This window comes from Oryzias latipes, chromosome 14, assembly GCF_053564925.1.
Source record: "Oryzias latipes strain Hd-rR chromosome 14, Olatipes_Hd-rR_3.1".
Classification (NCBI taxonomy): domain Eukaryota; kingdom Metazoa; phylum Chordata; class Actinopteri; order Beloniformes; family Adrianichthyidae; genus Oryzias; species Oryzias latipes.
The window spans coordinates 17,663,926-17,686,618 of NC_136250.1; the positions used below are offsets into that span (position 1 = coordinate 17,663,926).

Consider the following 22,693-nt stretch of genomic DNA (forward strand, 5'->3'; position numbering starts at 1 on the left):
CTTCTCACTCATTTTCAACTTCAAGAGCCTCGTGTCTGCTCTTTTTAAAAGGAAAAGGCAGATCACATTTCTGTTTTAAGCTTACATGTGAAAAATTATAAAAGGTCTTTACAAAGGGTCAAATGTCAAATAGTCATGGCATCAAATGATCTGTGTTTTTGAGCTAACAACACTTCCTTCATGCTTTTCAAAGGCACTAATTGGAAAACCTGTTGGGCTCTTTTAAGATATGGTTCATAATCTCCCAGTAGCTTGAGTGTGAAGTCCTGTGAAGTCCAAGTACAGCAGGAACTGGAACAACAAACAAAAGGCGTGACAGCAGTGACAAATATAGCTAGTTTGGAGTTGAAGACCAGACTTTTAAAGCAAAAGAGACAAAAAAAAAGCTTTTGCTCTTAGAAAGGGTAAAAGTAAAGTTAAAGTTGTCACACTGAGCCATGACAAAATGTAGCCACAGTGAAGCTCCAAAAACTCCAACTAATTTCTACTCTGCAGCCGTCCAAGACCAGATGCATCGTTTCTTGCAGTACGAGCTTTTACTTTGAATTTGAGAGAACATGACTTTCAATGTAGATCATGTCTCTCAAATAGAGCAAATTTCTTACCTGTCAGCCCACACTGGACTGTAGAGTTTCTCATCCCTAATCTATTAAAAACACACAAAAGCTTTTACTTCTAATGGAGCATGAAGCAATATATATTCTAACGACTGTGAGACATTTTAGCGCAGTTTCGTCTATTTTGCATTATGTTACCTGTCTCTATTTCCTTTAAAAATGTTTTAGATGAAGACATTTAAAAGGCCTTTCTTTGTTTTTGGAGCAGATGGAAAAAGGTTAAATACATACATATATATTACCATAACATTCAAAAGTGTTTGTTGTACTTTTAAAAAGTCGCCCACTCTCCTAAAAAGAGGTCAGCAGTTTTAGATCAACAAACTGAACTTACATGACACTCCAAATCCTTTTAAGCGTCTTCAGCGGATTCCACACCGTAATTCTGTGACACTTTTGATGTAGTGGATCAAGTAGAGGCTTAGTTCGTTAGAAAACATCTCTCATTGTGACTAAAAACTGCGAGTGTGCTTTTCATTGTTTGTTTGCAAGTTGCACACATGTTGGGCAATGAAACAAGCAAGTTGAAGCACAGATTTAGGTGTAAGAAACTCTGCAACTGGAGCACTTTGTAAATGCACTTAGATGCTGTTTAATATTGAATGTGTTTTAAAGGTTTGTGATTCTTCTGCTGTTATAAAATATGTAGCTGTATGCATCTTTAGGACTTGTGTCATCAAAGATATGCTATGTCTCTGAAGAAAATGAATGATCTAGATTCTGTTATCCTGCTGTTATCATTGTGTTATTGTGATAATAAATGTGATGCAAAAGACATTTGTTTGGAGTTGATCTGAGTCTAAGCCACCACATCTTTACTTTTTCATGTTTCATATTGTAGTTGCCTCGAGAGGGCTAAAAGGTGAGACAGAGAAACATTCACCTTCATTCAATCGTAACACCTCAAAGTGATGGTAAAATATGTATTTAGAGCTTTCTATCTTTCAGTTTTGCATAATGATTTATCTAAAGTTTGTTTCAGAAAGCAGTCTTGTCGTGTGACAGCTCCTCATGGACTCTCCACAGGAAGACATCCATCCTGTTACTTATGCCCGTGTCTGTGTGGATTTTCAGTCATCTAGACTATTTTACTGCAGGACTTTGTTCTTCAGGGCAATTGGACTTCCACGATTGACATGACCTTCCACTGATCATCTAAGTAGCTTCTTCAGTTCTAACTACTGGTGTGGGAATTTAGTCCATTTATGTGCTGACTGCTTCAGGAGAGTGGCAGAAAGTTAAATAATTAGATTTTGTGTGAGCGAATACACAAATTAGTGGTCTTCGAGGTGGTGGCACTCATTACTGGTTCATTGTTTACGTGTGGACACTGAATTAGCATACCCATATGGAATATGTTTATCTTATGCAGTACTTTCACACTGATAATCATATTTCAACAGTCGATGTGATAAATATGCATACCAACATGTGTTTAGCAAATGTTTTTTATCCATTATGCATGAGTCCATGTGATCCTCGAGTATCTGCAGTTTCTAGGTGTGGTGGAGCAGTGCGTCACAGCTCAGCCGTGTTTGTTCCTCGTCTGACTCACCTGAGCCTACAAAGCATTCAAGCAAAAGGGTACGTTTGGATTTACAAGAGCCTGCCGCAGTCCGACCCAATATTCATCATCGTCTTTGATTTTAAATGTCTCCCTTTGGTGGATGTCCACGATTTTTTAGTTCTGATAACGGATGAGTCAGCCTCATAGCATGTCAGCAGTGCCTCAAGATGGTGAGTTTTTACACCAATTATTACGCAAGGTATAGGATTACTTGTGCTCAAAAACAAGTGACATTTTTGAAGTTTTAACATTTTATTAAAAAATAAGACATGGTCAAAACATTTTGTATAAAGCACGCTCACATAAGCTTCATCCATCTACAGAAACATGTAATTATTTTATTACAATGTTCTCAAACAAGACTAGGCTTGGTTTACAATAAAAAAAAAAAAAAACAATTCCAGAAAGGAATCTTAATTTTACACCAAGCTAATACACCAAGTTTCAGGACGCCAGTGAATCTTGGTGAATTTTCCTACATGCTGATGCCAATTTGAGTTTTATTTCTGGGAATTTCGACACAAAAAAGAAGTTTGCTCTCGCACCGATGCAAGAGGATGGTTGGATTTCAGCAACTCATCTTTTTTCTCGGTTTTCGTCTGACTGAGCACTGCCTCCAATGACCTTAGCAGTGTTTGCACGATAGTGCAAAATTGTATGTAAACATTATGAACACACACAGACATTAAAAAAGGAATAATTGTGTGATCAGTCAAGAATCACAGCTCATGAAACAAACAAGATCCAGTGATTAGAAAGTCACTGATGGAGGAAAACAGGGGAGAAGAAAGTGGCAGTTTCTTCTTTTACAATGATGAAGACAAATCAGACGAGACATTCAGTTATGCACAGGATGAAAGATAGCAATGTGCTATATGAAATCAAAGTGTGCTGGCACAGGTCACGAAATCATAAGGTCGTAAATCTGTACTATCTTTATTCTCAGCTGCCACAGGGAATAGATCAATGTGCAAATATCTACTTTTTCACACAAGTATTAACATATGAAATAGATAACGTGAGCCAAGGATATTCAAATAAAAAAAATAAATATATCTGTGGAAGATTTGTACAAGGAAACCTTCTGCTTTTGGACAGCCTGGAAGGAAGAGTAGCAACTATGAATGGAAAACAGCTTAAAAAATATGCTACAAAAATATGACCTAAAAAAAAAATAAAATCAAAACACAAAGAAAAGCAGTTTCACTTAAATAACACAATTTGGAATCCAAAAAAAAATAAGATCAAAACAAAGGAATTAGACATTCATAAATCACAGATGTAGAGAGGGGATATTACTCTACTCGCTTTTTCACAGCATCCTCAAACCTGTCTAGTCTAAAAGCACAATTATACCACCAGGTCAGAAAAAGAAAATACCTACGGCATGCTGTTGTGACGCCATAGCAAGAACCCAAAAGGTGGACATCAGAAACCACAAACAAGACTGCACCTGTCCCATCATGACCAAATGGGTTAAAGCCCTGTTCGGTCTCACAAAGATCCAAAATGAGCACCTTTTAAAATGTTTTTTTTTCCTTTTGGCATCTTTCTTTGGTGACCAGTTTATGACATAATTGGAGAGGAAATGTGGGGAAATAAAGTGTATTTGCCCCAGAATTAAAACACCCATGATGGAAAAGAAGTGTTGGGAGAGGAAAGCTGATGCTCCTCAAACAAGTAATAAGGCCAAAGTGAGTTAGTCCAGTTGGAGGGCGGGGGTCCCTGCTGAGCAGAAGCTCTGTTGACCGAGGAGGAAAAATCCATGGCAACAGTTCATGAGCACCATCTTTCAGTATTAGAGTTATAAGCATTCTCAGATAAAGAAAAAAATTTCTATTTATATATATTTAATCATATATATACAAACACTTGTAGAAAAAAAATCCCTGATTTTCACGTTAAAGTTTTTTTAAATTGAGGTTTGAGAGAGAGAGTAGCGTGTCAGTGACTCCAGCCCATAAGCTGGCTGACCCGGGCCTTCTCAGTCATTCGGCGAACCCGTCCTGAGCGGGACATGCCCAGGTTGAGAGGGTCGTCCTTCGAGCCGTGGCCGTCGTCCTCGGACTCGTCCCTGTACACCACTGTCCTGCGGCCTTGGTTGCGCGTGTTCACCCTCCCAGACCGACAGCGGCTTCCTCTCGGCTTATTAGCTGCAGAAGCCGAAGCTGCTGCAGCTGCAGCTGCTGGTTGTTGCTGCACTTCAGAGTTAGCATCTTCTTCTTCCTCCTCCTCTTCTTCTTCTTCTTCCTCCTCTGGCTCTTCCTCCTCAGACTCCTCTTCATGTTCTACTTCTTGTACATGTTTTACTTCCATTTGTTGCTCCTCTTCCTCCTCCTCCTCCTCTTCTTCTTCTTCATCTTCTTCTGCATTATCCTCCTCCTCCTCCTCATCATCATCTTCGTCCTCCTCCTCAGCTGGAAGCTGTACTCGTGTCCGTTTAGCTATCTGTGGCATCTCTTCCTCTGCTCTGGCTTTCCTTTTCCCCAAAGCCACCACCTTACCCTTCAGTGACAGGCGCAGTGGCTGACGGGGGGCTTTGCTGTAGTCATGATCTCCTCCTTCGACAAACTTCTCTACTTCAGAGTCAGAGCTGCTCTCCGTGTCTGAGGAAGAGGAGGATGAGGAGGAAGAGGAGGAAGACGATGACGAAGTTGAAGTCGATTCCGACGAGGAGCTAGTGGAGCTGGATACGTCCTCGTCGTGGTCTTCAGGTTCTTCCCCGCATTGCTGTCTGGCGCTTTTGTTCTGAGCAAAGTTTTGCCGCTTCCCTGGAGCAAGACAAGAAGCTGAGGGTTCGGTTCTGGGCTGTGCCACTGTAAAAGTGAATGCAATCATCAAAAATATCTCCCCTCATACCTCGCTTATTGACTGGTGCTGCTTTGGTGCGGTTCGCTCGATGTGGAGGTCTGTCTTCCACACTCGTCTCTGAACTGGGTAAAGACGGCTGGCTGTCCTCCTCCTCTGCTATACCGCTGCTTTGGTGCTCTAAAGAAAAATGATCAGGTGACCACATTAGTACTTAAGGTTGGTCGAAATAACAGTATTCATTCTAAAATGGATAAAAAAGGTGGAATAAAAAACTTCTGAAATGTAAAAGGAGGTTAATTATGAATAAATAATTAATTAAAGATGATACTGACAGAAGACAATAGAAAAACATTTTATGCAATCAATCTGTTAGTAAATTCAGAAAAACGTAAACGTGGAGAGGCCGACTCTTTTGGGCCAGCTGATCTACAGCTTAAAGCATAAATGAGTTCCACATGGAACGAAGCCCATAGGATGCAGCAGTTTTCACAGCCTGTTAACGTCAGGTGAAGTCTGTCATCTGCCTTTAATGTGACAGGCCCTTGTCTGGCTTTTGTTTCAAAATTAAAGCCTGTTTTGTGTTCAGAACAAAATTCTATCCTTTTTGCTAAAAAGAGCTGCGAGACAGATCCCATCAAGGCCGTTTGTGAAGGGTCACATCTCTTCTCCATTTCAACAAGAATTCAATAACACAATTGATAGAAGTAAATCGTTCTGGATGATTATTTGCTCTGAAAGTGCCAAGCGGTTACAGAGAAAATAATATTAGGCAAACAATAAAAGGTGCTGTTGCTGCCTTGTGATTACATTTATCTCCTGAATAGTTTCTGGATGTTGACTGTTTGTATTCTTCTTCTAATTTAAATAACAATGGAACTAGCTTTTTTTTTAACAGGTGTGATGTTTATGTCAGGTAAAATGCAATCAGACACTGCAGAGAAGTTGTACCCTGATAGGATCTCTGGCACCGCCTCTTTGATGACGTCTGTGATTTCTTCAGTTCTGACATCTTTCCTGACCGCTGCCGTTTCTTCGAGCTGTAAAATATAAAAAGAGAAAAGTAACCTTATATGACTACAAACAACACAATGTTAATCTTTAAAACTGTTAGAGCAAATCTGTAGCTTATTTAAAAAGAAATTATTATTATCTGAACTTTTTTCCAGCCCTCCCCTAAATCCTAAAGCTAAGATCATATCCTGATTTTGTGAAGGACATTGAGAACCTGGACGTTGACCTGTTGGGTTGAGAGTTGGTTCCGTTTTGTAATCTGCCGCTGTAATTCACTCTCTGACGGGAGCGCCGCTCATTTTGGATGGCAGACTTGTAGTCAGAGATTATGGGGAGTATACGTTTCTCGAAGTAGGCCGACATGGTGAGGGTCAAAGAAAAGATCTAGAAAGAAAAGGATGCAAAAACAAAAACTCTTTTATCACTAGAATATTCAAACAGCAGCTCCGGACACTAACATAAGATACTACACCTGTGACTTCTTGTTGGGTGTATAAGCTCTTGAGTTGCTGAAAATGAGGCGGACATCTTTGGCAAACTCCATTGGGTTTTCATAGTTTCCTGCCAACAGCGTTTCGGACACAGTGCCCAGATCCATGGGTGTGTCAATGATGTCCCGATAGTCCTAAAGCAAAGATGTTAAAGGAAACTTCTGTGAACCCAAATGTTACTTTAAACAATTGTAATTAAATAATAATTTAAATAATTTTGTCTTACAGGATACTCAAAAAGATCGACCGGCTGCCTGAAGGGTCCTGAATCCGGGGAAGCCAGCATCCGCCGCAGCAGCTCTCGGCACTGACTGTGCCATGCTTTCACATCCAGAACCACACCTCGCTTCTTGGAGCTGGACTTGGAGCCCTAACAGAGAGAAATAACAAATGAGACTGGAGCTCCTACAGGTGGTTTTCAAGAGAACTGTCACATCTAAAAGATAAATCAGTGAAAGTTCTCATTCATCTGAAGATAAAGTTTAACACTAATTACCAGATGTCCTGTAGATGTTCCTGGAGTGTCAGAGTCTACATCCAAGTCAACCTGCAGAAGAACATACAGGAGGTTGAAGCTAAAACGTCCACACTGTTGTGTTTTTTGAAAAAACAAAAACACAACATTCTCACCTCAGCTTCTTCTCCACTGCTGACCTCAGACTTCAGTTTGTGATACAACTCCAAGATGTCTATGCAGCTCTGGTCTCTGGTCGGTAGAAACATTTGGATGCACGTGAATCATACTGTTACTGCACCAGTAATGCTACGTTCATATCGGCCTCTGCGAAGCGCATAAATGCGCATTTTGGTCTTCGCTTTAAAAACTCCTGAAATCACGTGTCACTAGGCAAGTTTTAAAGTCAGAGTTCATACTAAAAAAGTTCACTACATACAAAACAGGCGGCCATTGATTGGAAGTTAAAGCAGCTTTTTAACTCCCAGAAGTGCCAACCTTTTGAAAATATATCATGAGGGAGAAAATAATATTTGCTCCGGGCCAGAATTCTACGACCCCCAGTCTTTCATATGTTGAAACAGAGCTGTTAAAGAAAAAGCCTGGAGCAAGACTCATGAGATTTGCACCGCTCCAACAGCATGTACATGTGTTAGTATCGGGTAGTGACAGTCCAGTGAACACCATATGCTAAGAGTACATTCAAAAACCTGCGTTCAGCGCGTTCTTGAACGTGTGTCAAATGCCCGGTCTGTACCTAGCTTGAGAGGAGCAGGTGAATTGGGTGGAGTCTTACCCTATGTAGTGAAGAAGGACATCGGTAACCGCCTTAGAAGCTGCTACAATTGGGCTTTGGGGTTCATTGAAGGTCCGAGCGTTGTGTTCAATGTAGCGCACCTCCCACATCAGAGCAGAGATGCGCCTGCAGCAGCAGAACGGAATGGCTACAGGAAACCCATCGGGATGAAACAAACACTAAAACAACGTAAGGGCGCTTCACCTGTAGAAGCGATTCTCCAGCCGTTTGCGGATGGTGCTGAGGTCGGTGGGGTACGCCACGGCGGTGCAGTACAAAGGGTAGTCCTGCAAGTTCACCGGTGATGCAAAAGCCTTCGCTACATCTGAGGAAAAACACCAATGAGATGCAGCCAAAAAAAGCAAGTCAGATGTTTTAAACTACTGGTATTAACACTTCAAGGGCCCACCGAGCGTGAGAAGCTGATCGATGCCACAGATGACTCTTTCACACTCTTCGTCACGGGTGAAAGCGCCCCATTCTCCTTCCTGTGGCCTGTAAAGCAGAGCTTTAAGCTCGTCCTCCGATACTTCCACACCATCACCAACATGTTCTGGCAGGAGAGCTGGCAAAGAAACAAATGTGTGACAAACAAAATACTTAACTGCAACTGCATTGGGTTCAGATGAGTGAGGAACACAAAAGGTTTTTCTTGCTTTAATGACTAAAAGAGATGGCTTGAGGATTTGTTTTGCATGGTTATTTTGGAGTGACATGCAGCTCTGCATTCAAATAAGAGCTGTGCTAAACACGTCATCTGGAGTGAATGCCATAGTACACAGCCCTGTTCAATAAACGTGTTTCTCTAAGACAATCAGAGAAAAACTACAAAAAACTTTGACTCCAAAAAGTTGGGGGTTATCAATTTTGATATATGAACCCAATTTCTACCCATCTTATATGCTAAGTCACAAATATTAAATGGCCTGTTATGTATTCTTACACTGGCAAGTTTCACCAGCTTCCCGTTAGTAACTTTATTACCTACATATTGGCTTTGAACGTAACTCAACTGTTTGTGCCGTTTCCCCTTATCTGAGTGTTTCAAAAGCAAAAACTTGTGAAATGTTCAGTAAAGTCTCCAGACTCTTTGCAGCTCTACGGTTAAAGATGCCTTCCAGACACCAGAATCTAAAAAAAAAAGTCTACAACTGACCGAAGGGGACATAAGAACTAAAAAGGTAAAGGCATAACACATGAAAAGCTGTGAATACACAACAAGTTGAACTGGGAACCAGGTGAGTCCCAGCAGCAGAAAACCACAACAGAAGCTGCTTCTGTCAGTTAAGAACAGGAAACTGAGGTCACAGCTCAACATAACAGGTGAACAAGGCCAAGAAAAGGAAATGAGCATTTTCTTGAAGCAAGGTGTAAGCCTGTATACATCCTGCCTACTAAACATTTTAAATTTGGCAGTAGTAGAGTCATAGCTATTCTTTCATTGGTAATTTAAGTCTGAAATTACAGTGTTTTCATTTATTGGTTTCCCCTAAAAATCTCAAAACTGAAATCTTCATTAAAAAAATCATTTTATTTTGGAATGAAAACAGAGATCTGCCAGTGATTGAAAATTTTGGAAAGCATTCTGTCGAGGAGATCCAGCAAAAAGAAGATTTATTTATAATGGTTTACCACTAATCAGAGCACGGAGCATAAAAAAAGCATGCAAAACAATATTCCAAAAATCCATGAACCAGTCAAAGGTGGACCGCCATATAGTAAGGGACCACGGTAGTCCTGAATTTTTGCATCGCTTAGTTTTATTTTAAAATTGTACACTAACTTGGTTGTGGTTTCTTAATAGTAGGTTTTTTAGCTAAAAAACTTTTTTTCTGATAATATTAACAACTCTAAACTGCCGTTGACCAAGGAGTTGGAAAAACCAAAGGAACCAACTAGTCATGCATCACATGTCCTTGAGTTCTTATACAGTTATAGCAGCAACTATGGAAACAAAAGTAACAAAGATATCTGACCTATTCTTTTTTTTCACCTGAGGAAAGGAAAACCTAAGGAGTGTTTAGGAAAAAAAAACAACTTCTTGAAAATAAAGATTTTATGGAATGAAACAGGAAAGCTGTTTTAAAGGATCCAATGTGATGAGAATCATGTGTTGTGTTTTAACATGTTCTTGTGGCATTTTTCTGATAATGGAGGACATGTATAGAGAAAATTAAGCAAAAAATTCCATCTCAGAGAATTTCTCTATTCAATTCGCTCTGAATCAGGAGCAGATGAAATAAATCAGTGTGAAAAAGAAATTATTTGTGATGTAGAAAATACACTGGGTCCCACAAGCTCCCTGCTCCAAGCTCTCAGCTACAGAGAGGAGAAGAGCGGGCGAGGTGGCTGCGGAACAACCGTCCCGGCCGCTCTGCACAAACTATGCTCTGAAAAACGACAGAGATTTCTTGATTTTGCCTAAAAATGGCATAATCACAGTCAAAAGACCACTGCGAATGATTTTAAAATAGATCAAAAGATGATTGGTGTGAATCTTTAGTGATACTAAAATGATTTTCAGCCAGACCAAAACACTGCGGCAGAGATATATGTAAGGAAAAATAATTAGGCACACCCAAAGGAGTAAGTGTTTATAAATACCCTTGCCCTAAAAAATTGACAACAGAAAATCCCAAAATTTGAATGCCAACCTTCCTCTGGTATGGGCTCCATATCCCAGGGGCTCATTTTCTCCCGTTCACCATTGTCCCATCTAGTGAAAGAAAAAACAAAACATATATTCAGTTCAAACAAATTAGAGTATCAGGTGGTGAGCGAGCCCTGCTTTAAACTGCACTCCAGCGGGGGCAGACAATAACGTACTTCACAGCATAACACTGAAACAGACTGTCTGGATATTCTAGCTGAAGAGGCTCCTGATCCTCCACAGACCCAAACCACCAGGCGTCATCAATGATGCTGCGGAACCTCATTCCTGCACATAGGGAAGAAGGTACAAAACTGTCAACATGAGAGTAAACATGTTTTAAGACCACAGGTGAGTAAGTGACCAACCTGGCTGCCAGTTGTGCTCCTTAGCCTCGTTGTAGAACTGCTGGAGGACCAGAAAATCGATGACATCAGGCATATCATGATACCTTGAAGGTACAGGAAAAGCAAAACCCAAAAGATTAGCACAGTTTTGCAGAAAATCTTAATTACAATCTCCATAATGAAAGGAAATGCCTACTTTAAAGAGAAGGAGTCGTTGGTCATTTTCCCTGAGACGGGGTCTAGGAAGGCCAGTTTTAGGCAACAGAGGGTGGGAGGTCCGACTTCATACTTAATTCCTACAACCTTCACAGATTCCTGGTCCTGAAAGGGGGAAAGAGGCATCAACATGTTTTCATAAAGGTATATGCTACTAAGTAGGGGTGTAAGAAAAAAATTGATTCGGCAAGATATCGCGATAGTTTATTTGGCAATACTTGTATCGTTTCAAAATGCTGCCAGGACGATATTTATTAGATTATTTCTGAGCGTCCTTCAGCGTCTGACTCTTGTTGTCCACTTAAACCTCCGACCGCTAGCTGGCAGCAGAGCACACGGAGCCTCTTTGAGCAGCTCTAATCCACACAAGACAACAGCAACATATAAAAATGAGGATTGTGGTCATTTTTAGCGGCTCAGATAAATACGAGTGAAGCATGGCAGCGGCTAATAGGCTATTGCGCTTAGCATCGGCTAAATGCTATCGGCAAAGCGGGCCAAGGTTCTGTAGAATCTCCCAGCAATGGATTCTAGTTTAGTGACCTGATGGATCAGAGGAATGTGTACAACGCTCTGAAAAAAGGCTGACATTGTGGTGAGGAGCGTTAGTTTAGTGCGTAAGTGAGATGCATGGCTGCAAAGGTGCAGCAGAGCAGACTGATATGTAAACAAAACGACTTCTTTGTCAAATTAAAGCAACTTTCCTTCATTCTGTCATGCTGCCTCATCATCAAACTTTATTGTTTTTGGAAAGAGTCAGTGTCCCGCCCTTTATTTTTGAAGCACTATTCAGGCTCCTGAACCGTTTAAAAGTACTGGAGAAGCTACATTAAGCAATGTTGAAAATAAACAGCATTTTTTCCCCAATGTAAACTTATTGGTTGAGGCACAGTCATTCTTTGTTTTTCTTATACTGAAAAATATTTTGTTGTGGAAATCATACAATGTTGACTGTTCCCTTTCTATATTTTAACTTACCAAAATAAAAGCACTATGAATTCGCTTTGGTAAACGCAACTTCTATATGAGATCCAGTTGCAGTGCTTAACATTGTGATCATTAAATAAACTGAATTTGACCATTTTATTACAGTGAAAGACATTAAAATTCAGGTAAAGTTTTTTCAAAGTCATATTTAAAGAAAAAAAAGAAGAGAAAATATGTTTTGGTAAAATATCGGGATACGTATCGTATCGCGAGGCGCATATAGGGATACGTATCCTATCGCCAGACTCTTGCCAATACACACCCCTACTACTAAGTCACTGCAAATGACGGCCAGACAGTGGAATTTAAATAATCTATGTGCTGTATTTTTGATGAAAGATTTGAGCGCAAAGTGTGCAAGTATCAAACAATAAAAGGATGACCGAAGGACAACTAGAACAGAGTAATGGCCTCCCTCACCCTGAGATCAAATCTGTTCCACGGTTGTTTCTGGGGGTTGATGCTGTAGGCCTTGGCTCTCCGAACAGCGCGCATATAGGCCTGATGGCCCTGCTTGAAGTAAATGAGCTGGATGTACACAAAAAAGTACAATAAATGATTGTAATTAAATGTTTTTGTTGTTCTGGGCTAAAGTAAGATTTCTTACTTCATCTCCCATTTGTGGAACAAAAGGAGAGCGATGGGGGACAGTCTCCATGATCCATGATGGTGGCAGCCATTCTTCAGGATTGAGCCCAGCCAGAGAGGAAGGTGGTTTCTGAGCAAATGCACTTGATTTAGTGGAATATGCATTTCTTTTTTAGGCATAAATCTGCCCTACATATACCCCTACAAATATTTTTCCCCCCGTGAAAACTCTGAGGCAGCAGGTGATGTCAGCTCTAACCTTTTTGGTCACTTTGGGCTTTTTCCTTTTCTCAATTTCCTTTTTCTTTGCCTCCTTGGCCTCATCCCCACCCTCTTCCTCCTCAGAGCTGCTGTATCCTGAGGGTTGTACAAGCCTTCTGGTTGGTCGCTTGGGTGGCTGGAGGTTGATCCCAGCATCGGCTGTCCAATCGGAATATTCACTAGATGACTCACTGAGGTATAGAGAAGAATACATTAAATCCAGCAGCTTTAAATCTGGGATCTGGAAACAGTCTTCAGTCCAATTTACCTGGAGCTGCTTTCACTCTGCCACGGAGATTCCCCATCAGAGGAGGCTTCAGACTGCCCTCTCTGTTCTACTGTCTGTCGGCGCAAACAAACACATCAATGTCGCCATAAATAACCGACAGCAGATGCAGTTTGGTTCTGGCTTTGCTACTACAGCCATACTTTTTTTATTTTCCACACGCACATTTGCTTGTGAATTTTGCAAAGCAACGGAATGTAAAATGTTTTTACTGTTTTTAAACAAATGTTTGGAAATACAGCGAAGAGCGGTTGAACATACATCTCCATTCTCCGAATGGCTCTCAGAATTGCGCCGAGCGTTCAGATTTCGACTCCTCGTCGCGGGTCGGCGCACTTGAGCCGAGCGGGTCTGATAGGAGTGGCCCTGCTTTTTTTTCTTGGTTGGTCGCAAGGAGCGCAGTCGAGTAGCTAATGGATTATTCTAAAGTGTGAAAATGAAAGCAGAGGAAAAAACAAGAATTACTCCGAAAGTTTAGCTTTTTGTTAGCAAAACTGAACTAGTGAATAAAGCAGACCTTGTCTGCGCTCAGTAGTGGTTTTTTCTTCCTCTCTGCATTGTAAAGAGAACATTCCAGTTCACTTTTGGCTTGTCTGCTTTCCTCTGAAATCCTAAAAATATTTGAGAAAAAAATCCACGTTAAAACTACCCAATTAAAAATCATTTAATTCTTCTAAAGTAAATTACCTGAAGTTCCCGTGTGGCATCTCATTAACCACAACTCTGTGGCTCCAGGCCAGCAGGTCCCTCTCAGTGGCCACCTGACTCTGAAGAGAGTTATGCTGCATCTGCCACACCCCGTCAACCTGCCGACTTCTGCGAGATTCAACAGCCGGGGAGGAGGGTACCAACTCTGCTTCATCAGCAACTAAAAAGAAATGGCAAGTCTCCCTAAATGACTTTTGAAGACATCTTTCTGAAAATGTCCAGAATCAACATCTTAATGCTCTGAATTCTCTAGATGAAAAGTACGACTTAATGTATGCTGAGGCAATCGAAGTGATGTAGAAATGTACCGTCTTCTGCATCAACCAGCTGTTCTGCGTTCTGTCTTTCGTCCTGCTCATTCTGTAACTGTCTGATGAGGCTGTCCAATAAACTTTCTCCATTTTCTGCTGTTTGCTGCCCAAGTACCTGTTCCACCAACTCTCCATCACCTACAGAAGCAAGCGGTCAAATTCTGTCACCTTAACTGAAGTAAGACATTTTTTAAAGACAATTTACTACAAATGTCTGGAGTCATGTAGTTACTGTTTGCCACGTATCCCAGCTGGGGTATTAGCTGGTCATCCTTGCAGTTCTCCCTTCCTGGCACCAGGCGCTGGAAGTGAGGAGGATGAGGATTTCCATCGATATCCACCAAGAAGGGAGGGGGCATAAGGTGGGGGGCTTGTTGTGTCTGCTCGTCCAGAACATAGTTATTAGAGTCGCGGATGAGAGGTCGGTAATCCGTGTGGAAAAACATCTGGTCAGGAATCTGAAGAGGAAAGGCAAAACCTTGATCCTCGAGACACAGTGTAGAAAATAAAAACTGGGGCCAAACGAATGTCTTTCAGAAGAAAGTTTATTTTGATCACCTTTTCATATGGTCTACTGCACCCAAAGCCAAAGATGAGCAAATGGCCGTGTGAGTCAGTGCAGGCAAAATGCTGACCATCGATGGAGAACTTGCAGTCGTATATGGCACCATGGCCCTGGCCCTCGATCTGAAAACACAACTTTAGCTTAACCAAACAAACAAAAAACAAGAGAAAATGACACGGCAGAGGCTTTTTCTCTTGTTTTTTGTTTGTTTGGACTCTTTTTAGTTACCATATTGAAGAAATTGCGGATCTTGACTCCTCTGGTTAGGTCCCAGATGTAAATGTTGCCATCATGACCAGCGGATAACATGATTCTGGGATCGAAGGGGTGAGCTTCCAGCACAAACACTTCATCATCGTGTCCCTTTAACAGAACGCACAGACATTCAAAAGTGATCCGATTGTTTAAGAAAAAGTAGTTTCACCTCTTTCAAGGTCTCTCAAAGGAACCGTCTTCACCAAAAAAAACAATCATCTCACGGATAAAACATGCAGCAGCTGTCCAGATGCTGAGCTCCACACTTTGAGGAGGAAGTTCGACACAGCTGTGATCACTGTGGTATCTGTGCGATCCCAGGCCACCATGGTCACCACCAGCTTGGCCTTATCGTCCCCATTGGTAGCAGTACTTCTAAACATCCAAAAGACATGAGATATAACACAGGTAGAACAAAAGGAATGAGTGGAACACTTGCTCCTCTTACCCAGGTAGCTTTGCAGCCATGTCTAAAGCAATGCTCTTCCACTCCTGTTGCTGGTAGTGCCAGATCTTGGCTGTGCCATCCCGACTGCCACTTACAAACCTTAAGCTGGAGACAAAAACACAATCCACTCTGAAGCTATACATAAATCACAAAATAATGGTACAGTCTGAAATCGTACCTCTCACTGTTATTGCTGAACTGGACAACTGCAACTTTATCCTAAAATGAATAATTGATGTCAGAAGGGGATAAAGCATTTGGGACATGGCAAAGTGACAGGAAACCTCAGGAAAATGCTGTGTTTATTAGTTACCGTGTGAGCATCCATCTCGGACAGTTTCATAGGAGTTTCTCCACCGAGGTAGTAGACCCTGATCATGTGATCTGTGCTGCCAGTAGCCATAAACATGCCACCTGTTAATAGCAGATAAAATGGAATGAAATTCAAAGAAACATGGCAAAATCTATAACTATAGCCATGTGGTTAAATCACAGCATAACCTCTTTGAATAAATGTTTACAAATAAAAGCGTGAGAAAATAATCTGAAACAACATTCTCTGCTCTTTAAACAACATATATGTTCAATTTATATACAAGACTGGAGCATTCCTCGTGAAACTCTCACAAATTTAAACAGGGAAATTGGACTACGATCAAAATCACTTCTTTGGACAGGAGAAAAATTTGAAATTATCTTAATTAAAAATAAAAAACTTTTTTTTAATTGTGTTTAACATTTACAAGCTGTTCTAACAAAGGAAATTCTGTCTCAGCTTCATTGGTGTGACGATGTGACAAAAAACATTTTTTTTGTTTTCTAGTCGGCTACAAGTGGATGCATCAGAATGAAGCGGAGGGAACCGTTGCCTGCAAAGCATATTTTCTACACCAAAAATGAGCTTTTTTTCAAATGCCTTTTATTCATCTGCTCCTGATGGCAACAATATGAACAAAGAAATGTGAATAAATGTCATTTTGAGCTTAATTTTCTTATACATATGTCCTGCATCATTTGAAAAATGCTATGCTAAAAACACAATTTTCATCTCAGTGAGTCTTTAATAAACAGTTCTGATTAATAATAGTTTTTGTGGTCTTTTTGCTTCTATGTTTTAATACCAACACGTGTGTAATCCATTGATGAAAGCCACCGTTAACTGCAATTGTTTGCATCGATACCGCCGGCCTGTTAAGATGTCTACTGTGTAAGAGTGGGTTGGTCAGATTGTAGTCGACCGTTATGTAGATTGAACGTTAAGAGTTTGCTACTTACCGCTACTGAAAGAAGAGGAGGAAACCTGGACTCCAGGCCGGGATCGTTCAACAAATTTGACTGGCTGATCACTACATTGGAGGTGAAAAAATAAAAAATAAACAAAAAAGTGGTCATTTTCACAAAGGAAAAAAGGATAACGGCAAAATGACTTGATCATTCTTACTTAAATTTCATGCTGAGGGAGTGCCACTTCCAAAAACACACCATGCCGTCTGCCCCTGTTGACGCAAGGTAGCGTGTAGTCTCTTTGGCCGCAGGACAAAACTGAGTCAAAAAAGTAGAATAGATGAGCTGTTACTATTTATTTCTTACATTCAGGGAAAGTAATAGCTAATGCAATATTTGCTTGTGATTTCTCTGTGAAATGTTGAGCACCTGTATGGATGTGATGGAAGCAGCGTGGGCCTGCAGAACACATATGGGTGCACATGTGCGGAGGCACCAAACTCGTATGACTTTGTCACAGCTGGCTGAGGCAATGAGACTGTTCTCGTGGTTCACAGCCATGTCACAGATCTCTGCCGAGTGACCGCGGAGGGTTGCCAGGAGTCGGCCATCGTCTGTGGCCCAGATTTTCACAAGGCAGTCATCTGACCCCTGAAAGTAAATTGACAGTCAATAATTTACGCTAAAGAGAGCCCAAAAGCGGATGTTTGATAAAAGGTTTCACCGTTGTAGTTTTTAAGCTAGAATAAACACTTACAGTAAAAATCCGTCGCCCAGTGCGGTCAAAGGCTACGCAGTACACAGAAGAAAGGTGGCCAAGAATTCGCTTGTGTATCTTCATGTGTTGATAGGATGAAGATGGCAGGACCTGGCCGAAGCGAGCCGTGCCTGTAGCCTGGCGAGCACCTATGATGGGCACTGAATAAAAAGATACAGGAAACTCACCACAGGTCAAAGACTACTTAAAAAGGAATAAAGCATGTGGACGAGGCATGTTTCACACACCAACACTGGGAGCATTTCCATCACTGACTGGAGGTTCTGGTGGACGTCCTCTATGGAGAGCAGCAACAGCTGAGCCACTGCAAACTTGTTTGCAACAACCTAGTTAAAAGAGAAACAATGGATTAAAATAACTGTAACTATAATCATTTTAAGAGTTGTGTTTTAAAGAGAAAGAACCTAAGGTTTTATAACAAGGAATGCCTACTTTTGGTCGTGCGCAGTAAGGACTGTTTTCCCAACCCAAGTAGTGTTTGGACTCCAGGAACACTAGGTGGGATCTCTTTCTCTATCAGTGGGCTGATGCGCTGGCAGACCCGAAGCAAATAGTCTGCAGGAATGTGCTGGTTTACAGTCATCTGCAGAAGGAAATAGTTATTTATGTGATGACACAAGAACACCATTAATCAGTTATGGTCTCCAATTTAGTTTAAAGAGTTTATTAAAAAAAAAAACACATCAACCTTAACCTTTGAAAATAATCTATTTTTAACCCTTGTACTATCCTAGGCACTTTAACGTTGGGAGTTGGGTCATCTAGACCCACTAGACAGTGCTCTGAAGACTTTTTTCCTTCAATGATTTGTGATCTTCACTGGTGTCCATGGATTACATGAAATCTTTCCACCTTTATCCACCTTTGTCATTGTAGGGAGAACACGTCAATGTATGGGTGGGGCCATCTAAGATAGCACAAGGGTTAGGACATTTTACCAGTGGAAAAAAACATGTATACCAAACATAGATGCTATGTTTGTATAAAGAAGTTAGTTTAGAATTTTCCTTTTAATTAAAAGGATGCCATCAAACAATTAAACAGTGGGTCACAACGTTTGAACTATTCAAATGTAAGGTGCTGTGCCAATGAGGTAAATCTCAAATCAGACTTAAAAAATAAATACAAATGGGTTTTTTTTGTTTTGCTTTATGGACTATAAGCATCAGTATAGAAACTAGGATATTTTGCGAATTCTTCCTGACATTTGTGAGGCATATAGCTTTATCTTAAGAACATGATAACAATAATAAGAAGAAGAAGAAGAAGAAATTTGGTTTAAAGTATTTCACACTAATTTCAATCTGAAAATTCAGAAAACTGTGAATTTTTAATAACATGAATATAAAGATAAGAATAAATTTCAAATTTTAAATAAATTAGACACAATGGCAGGAAACAAGAAAGGAAAGAAGGCTGAGAGAAAAGCTCAGCAATTCGTAAGAGTTTTTCGAGATCCTTCTTGTTCGCTCCTAAACAAAAGTGAGTGTTGATTGGTCCCCAGAGATGATTGACAACTCTTAGAACCCGCTTTGGCCTATCAGAATGGGTCTACTCTCCTTGCTCCCCGCCCACAAAGCCCAACAAAAGCACAGGCTGTATTAAGTGATTTATAAACAGGCCTATGCAAAAATAGTTGTTTAAAGCATTTTCAATTAAATAAATACATTTTTACCAAACATGTATTGATGTATAAATTTAATCAGGGAAATGGCATCTTTTATTGAACCAAAGTGGACTCTAAAAAATATAAAAACGTTTGATTAGATATGTTTTTAATTAAGGCAATTCGCACTCACCCAGTCTTGAAAGGTCCGTCTGTATTTCTCTCCGTCCCAGCTCCATCGTTGCGGGACCAACTTAAAGTTAAAAAGAATTCATTAGACTTGACAACAAGCTAACAGCTTCGAGTCTACGGAGAAATGCGGTCGTTTTTCAGACACCGGGAAAATATTCACAAATATCGAGATCGCAGCGATAACACAGGCAACATTACAAAGCAGACTTGGGATTTTTAAAAAAACGCAGAAAGATTGAGAAGAACTCACATCGAACTCTTCCAGCTCCTCAACCAGAATCTAACAACAGACACAGTTAGCATGAGACACTAGCAACGCAGAGAATTTAAGCAAATAGACATTTCATGTAACACAATGTGTGTTGTGTGGCGGTACCTGTGCTGCTTTTTTACAAGGTCCTGACTGGAGAAATCTGGCAATGAGGTAATACAATTCTGAGAAGAAAAAAATTGAAATTAGCTTTGAAACGGCTAGCGACACTATTGCGCTGGGCTAACGTTAGCTAGCGTTCAGTTGTTTAGCCCACCAGCTGACACACAACAACATAATTTGTAAATACACGCTATTTTATTTTACATCGAAGGTACACTCAGCACTCACCAGCTTCGGTTTGTGAGCACGGTTCTCTTGCCATCACTTCATAAGGAAGGAGACATTAAGCTGAACTGCTATTTTAGCTCGCTTGCTAGCCGCCGGCTAGCTAACAGTAGCTAGATGTGTGTAGCTAAAAAGCTAGTGAATGGCCTCCCCCTTTCTCAAGTTGTTTGCACCTGAAGCTATGTGTAAGCGCCCTCTAGCGGCGTCATTTATTATTATGATTTTTTTTTTGTGTTTGTTTTTGCCACCCATTTGAGAATAGAAAGATTATATTGAGGGGTTTATCGGGCAGTGGGGACACGTGTAGGTGAATTTCATATGTGTAAAAAGAGGTGGTCAAACTCCAAATCCATATGTGAACATTTGAACATCAGTATCTATAAAATATAGATATTAAAAACTATAAATGTTAAAAAGGATAATTTAAAATGTAAACAAAAAAACGCAGAAAGGATATGTAGATGCATTTCTATTTCTGCTCGTTACTCACTTTTATTAATTTGCTTTTATTTCATCTAACCTTTTTAATTATTACTTGGCAGGATACAAAATAATGTGTAGTGTTTGAAAATATTTTACCTCACTGTACATCCTCTAGCATTTAAACAGTTTACATTCATTTACAGTATTATGAGAAATGTATACCAGCAAAAACTGTAGAAAATAACAAGAATGACTAATAAAACATTGTCAACTCTAAATTTTGAAGTTAATTCGCTTTTATATATTATTTATACAAAAAAAACCCCACAGTTGAATTATTTCAAACACCCAGCTATTAAAATTACCGGTACTTTTACTATTCCGCCGGTTTTATTATGCAGGTGGAAAAGTTTTCTGTTTTTAAAATGTTTGAATTTTATTAAATGTGACAGTTTGTCTACAGGTGATATAATTCCAGCATACCTACTTTTTTCATTTATAGCTTCACAAATAGGTGTTTTTCAGTTCACTTTAAATGCAATCAAAACATCTTAAAACTTTTATATTTATTCAGATATTTTTTGCTTTGATATCAATAAGCTGTTTATTTTTTTTATAATGATTATTGTCATTTTTTAAAGTTGTGCTTTATATATTTCCTTGAATTTTTAAAATAGACGATAGCTTACCTATTATATTTAGTTTAATTTTGCCTTTTTTCCATACTTGACTCCGTTATTGTGATTTCTGTAGCTTTCTAGCAATGCAAGTTAAAGTGCAGGTCATTCCTCATGTACATAAGCAGTAATTGATATTAATGGGTATTTTTTAACTCTGAATTTTGTGATGTTGTGATTTTCAGACGCTTCCTTAGAAAATGTTTTCAACGTGAGTTCTTGGAAAAACTACTCATAAAGGGCCACTTCAAAGAAACAAAAAAACCACCTTAAGGCAGTTCATCCAGCTGTACTCGACATGGAGGGGATTGAAACTGCCCACTGAACAGTCCTCCTTCAGTGCAAGGGCTGCTTGAACCAACAGAGTGTTCATTTTCATTCACAGAAACTGTAATGGAAAGCTTGACAACATGTCTGTCTCCTAACTAGCCATAAGGCTAAGATGTTAGTTATTAAAAAAAAAATTATACTATTATGGCCTCTCCCCCCAAAAAGTAACAATAAAATGTTGAAATATTTCTTAGTGGTGTACTTCAAAGAATTATAGTAGTTTCTACAAGCTTTTTAGTGTTTTTGATATCACCTAGCAGCCTTTTTTAAAGAGCTGGAAAGGCGATGACTGAGCCGCGGCTTATTTTTCTTCTCTCCGATGAACATAAAAAGGAAATTCTCTTGAACAGAGTAAGCTGCGGTTTGTCCATTTAGTCTGCTTGAGAGAACAGACAGCATATGTTCCCGTCCACAAAAGTCTGAGGAGACGCTCTCTTTGCTTGTGGCTTTACATTGACATGAGAAATGCTTTGGTGAGGCTTAAAAATGTTGGCTTTCAATGAATTCAGTCCACAGAGTAAATGAAGGTTTTTGTTGCTGATCTCATGAAGCAGCTGTGTTTTCTACAGAAATCTGCTGCCAGTCTAGCTTGGCAGTCAGACATTCTCTTGGTAACTCCTTACAGCTGGCATTATTCAGTGTTTTTTCTTCTTAGTCACAAACCTTACAGTTTCAGACTGTTTTTCTGCAAGTGCCACAAATGTCTGTTGTCGTTTTGAGAAGACTAGAAAGTGCTGATGTAAAATCATAACATTGCAACTCTTTTTTTGTCACATCCCTAATCTTTAGTCTAAAACTGCCTTTATGATGAGTCAGTAGGACACTAAAATAAGATTGTTTATGTGGTAATAATATGTGGTAATAAAGAATATTTGCACTATTTTTAATGTAAACAATAAGTGATGCAAATAACTTTTGACCATTATTACTATTATAAAAGAGTGCACATATTTTTTTAGGACCTAACGTGACAAAGACATATTCCAACTGCATGTGAAAAACAATGGGATTTTAATAATTTGTTTTTTTCATTTAGCTAAAAACAAAATCCTAAAAAACAAACACTGAAAAACATTTTTGCCATGTGAAAAATGTGTCATTACCATATATTTGTATTTTTTTATCAGCTTTATTTTATATTCAGCCCAAAGAAAGCTAATGGTAAAATTAGAATTGACTGTAAACGTACACTTTGCTGAGGATGATTACCATTGGGTGATTGTTGAGACAAATGGAGACGTTTATTTATCCTAAACATACTATGGCACGCACAACACCCGCTCAAGGTTGTCATCTATCACATGAAAAACAGCAAACTTGTTATTTTCCTTTATGAATGGGCTCTGTCCTGTCCTCATGTCTGTTTTAGGAGGAGCTGACAGATTAGGTGATCAAGACACAAATGAAAAGTAGTTCCTAAAAGACTCCGAGACTCACCAATACTTTTGTTTATACTTAAAAAGTCAAACATGAGTCAGTAAAGGCTTCACTTGAAT

At 39.7% G+C, this 22,693-nt stretch overlaps 1 protein-coding gene across 4 annotated transcripts; it reads right to left on the minus strand.

Annotated features, from left to right (window-relative positions):
* Window positions 1-2,417: 2,417 nt before the first annotated feature.
* Window positions 2,418-19,963, minus strand: brwd3 (bromodomain and WD repeat domain containing 3). 4 transcript variants are annotated; one of them, XM_011483640.4, is made up of 40 exons: window positions 19,771-19,963; window positions 19,546-19,604; window positions 19,420-19,449; window positions 19,171-19,230; window positions 17,804-17,954; window positions 17,599-17,697; window positions 17,351-17,511; window positions 17,023-17,244; window positions 16,811-16,911; window positions 16,645-16,715; window positions 15,683-15,783; window positions 15,548-15,588; window positions 15,370-15,474; window positions 15,146-15,296; window positions 14,895-15,029; window positions 14,660-14,788; window positions 14,334-14,559; window positions 14,099-14,239; window positions 13,770-13,950; window positions 13,600-13,693; window positions 13,344-13,505; window positions 13,065-13,138; window positions 12,795-12,987; window positions 12,555-12,665; window positions 12,368-12,475; window positions 10,941-11,065; window positions 10,766-10,848; window positions 10,574-10,685; window positions 10,402-10,463; window positions 8,157-8,312; window positions 7,952-8,072; window positions 7,748-7,873; window positions 7,128-7,203; window positions 6,994-7,044; window positions 6,724-6,867; window positions 6,479-6,631; window positions 6,233-6,390; window positions 5,944-6,032; window positions 5,044-5,172; window positions 2,418-4,955 (listed from the first exon to the last, which is right to left on the minus strand). In XM_011483640.4, exons 1-40 carry the CDS (start codon window positions 19,802-19,804, stop codon window positions 4,129-4,131), a joined length of 5,352 nt encoding a protein of 1,783 aa, XP_011481942.1. In that variant the 5' UTR covers window positions 19,805-19,963; the 3' UTR covers window positions 2,418-4,128. The 4 variants fall into 4 exon arrangements, with proteins under 4 accessions (XP_011481942.1, XP_078787404.1, XP_011481941.1 ...); XM_078931278.1 differs by having other exon boundaries at window positions 2,418-4,973; XM_011483639.4 differs by having other exon boundaries at window positions 6,221-6,390.
* Window positions 19,964-22,693: the final 2,730 nt, after the last annotated feature.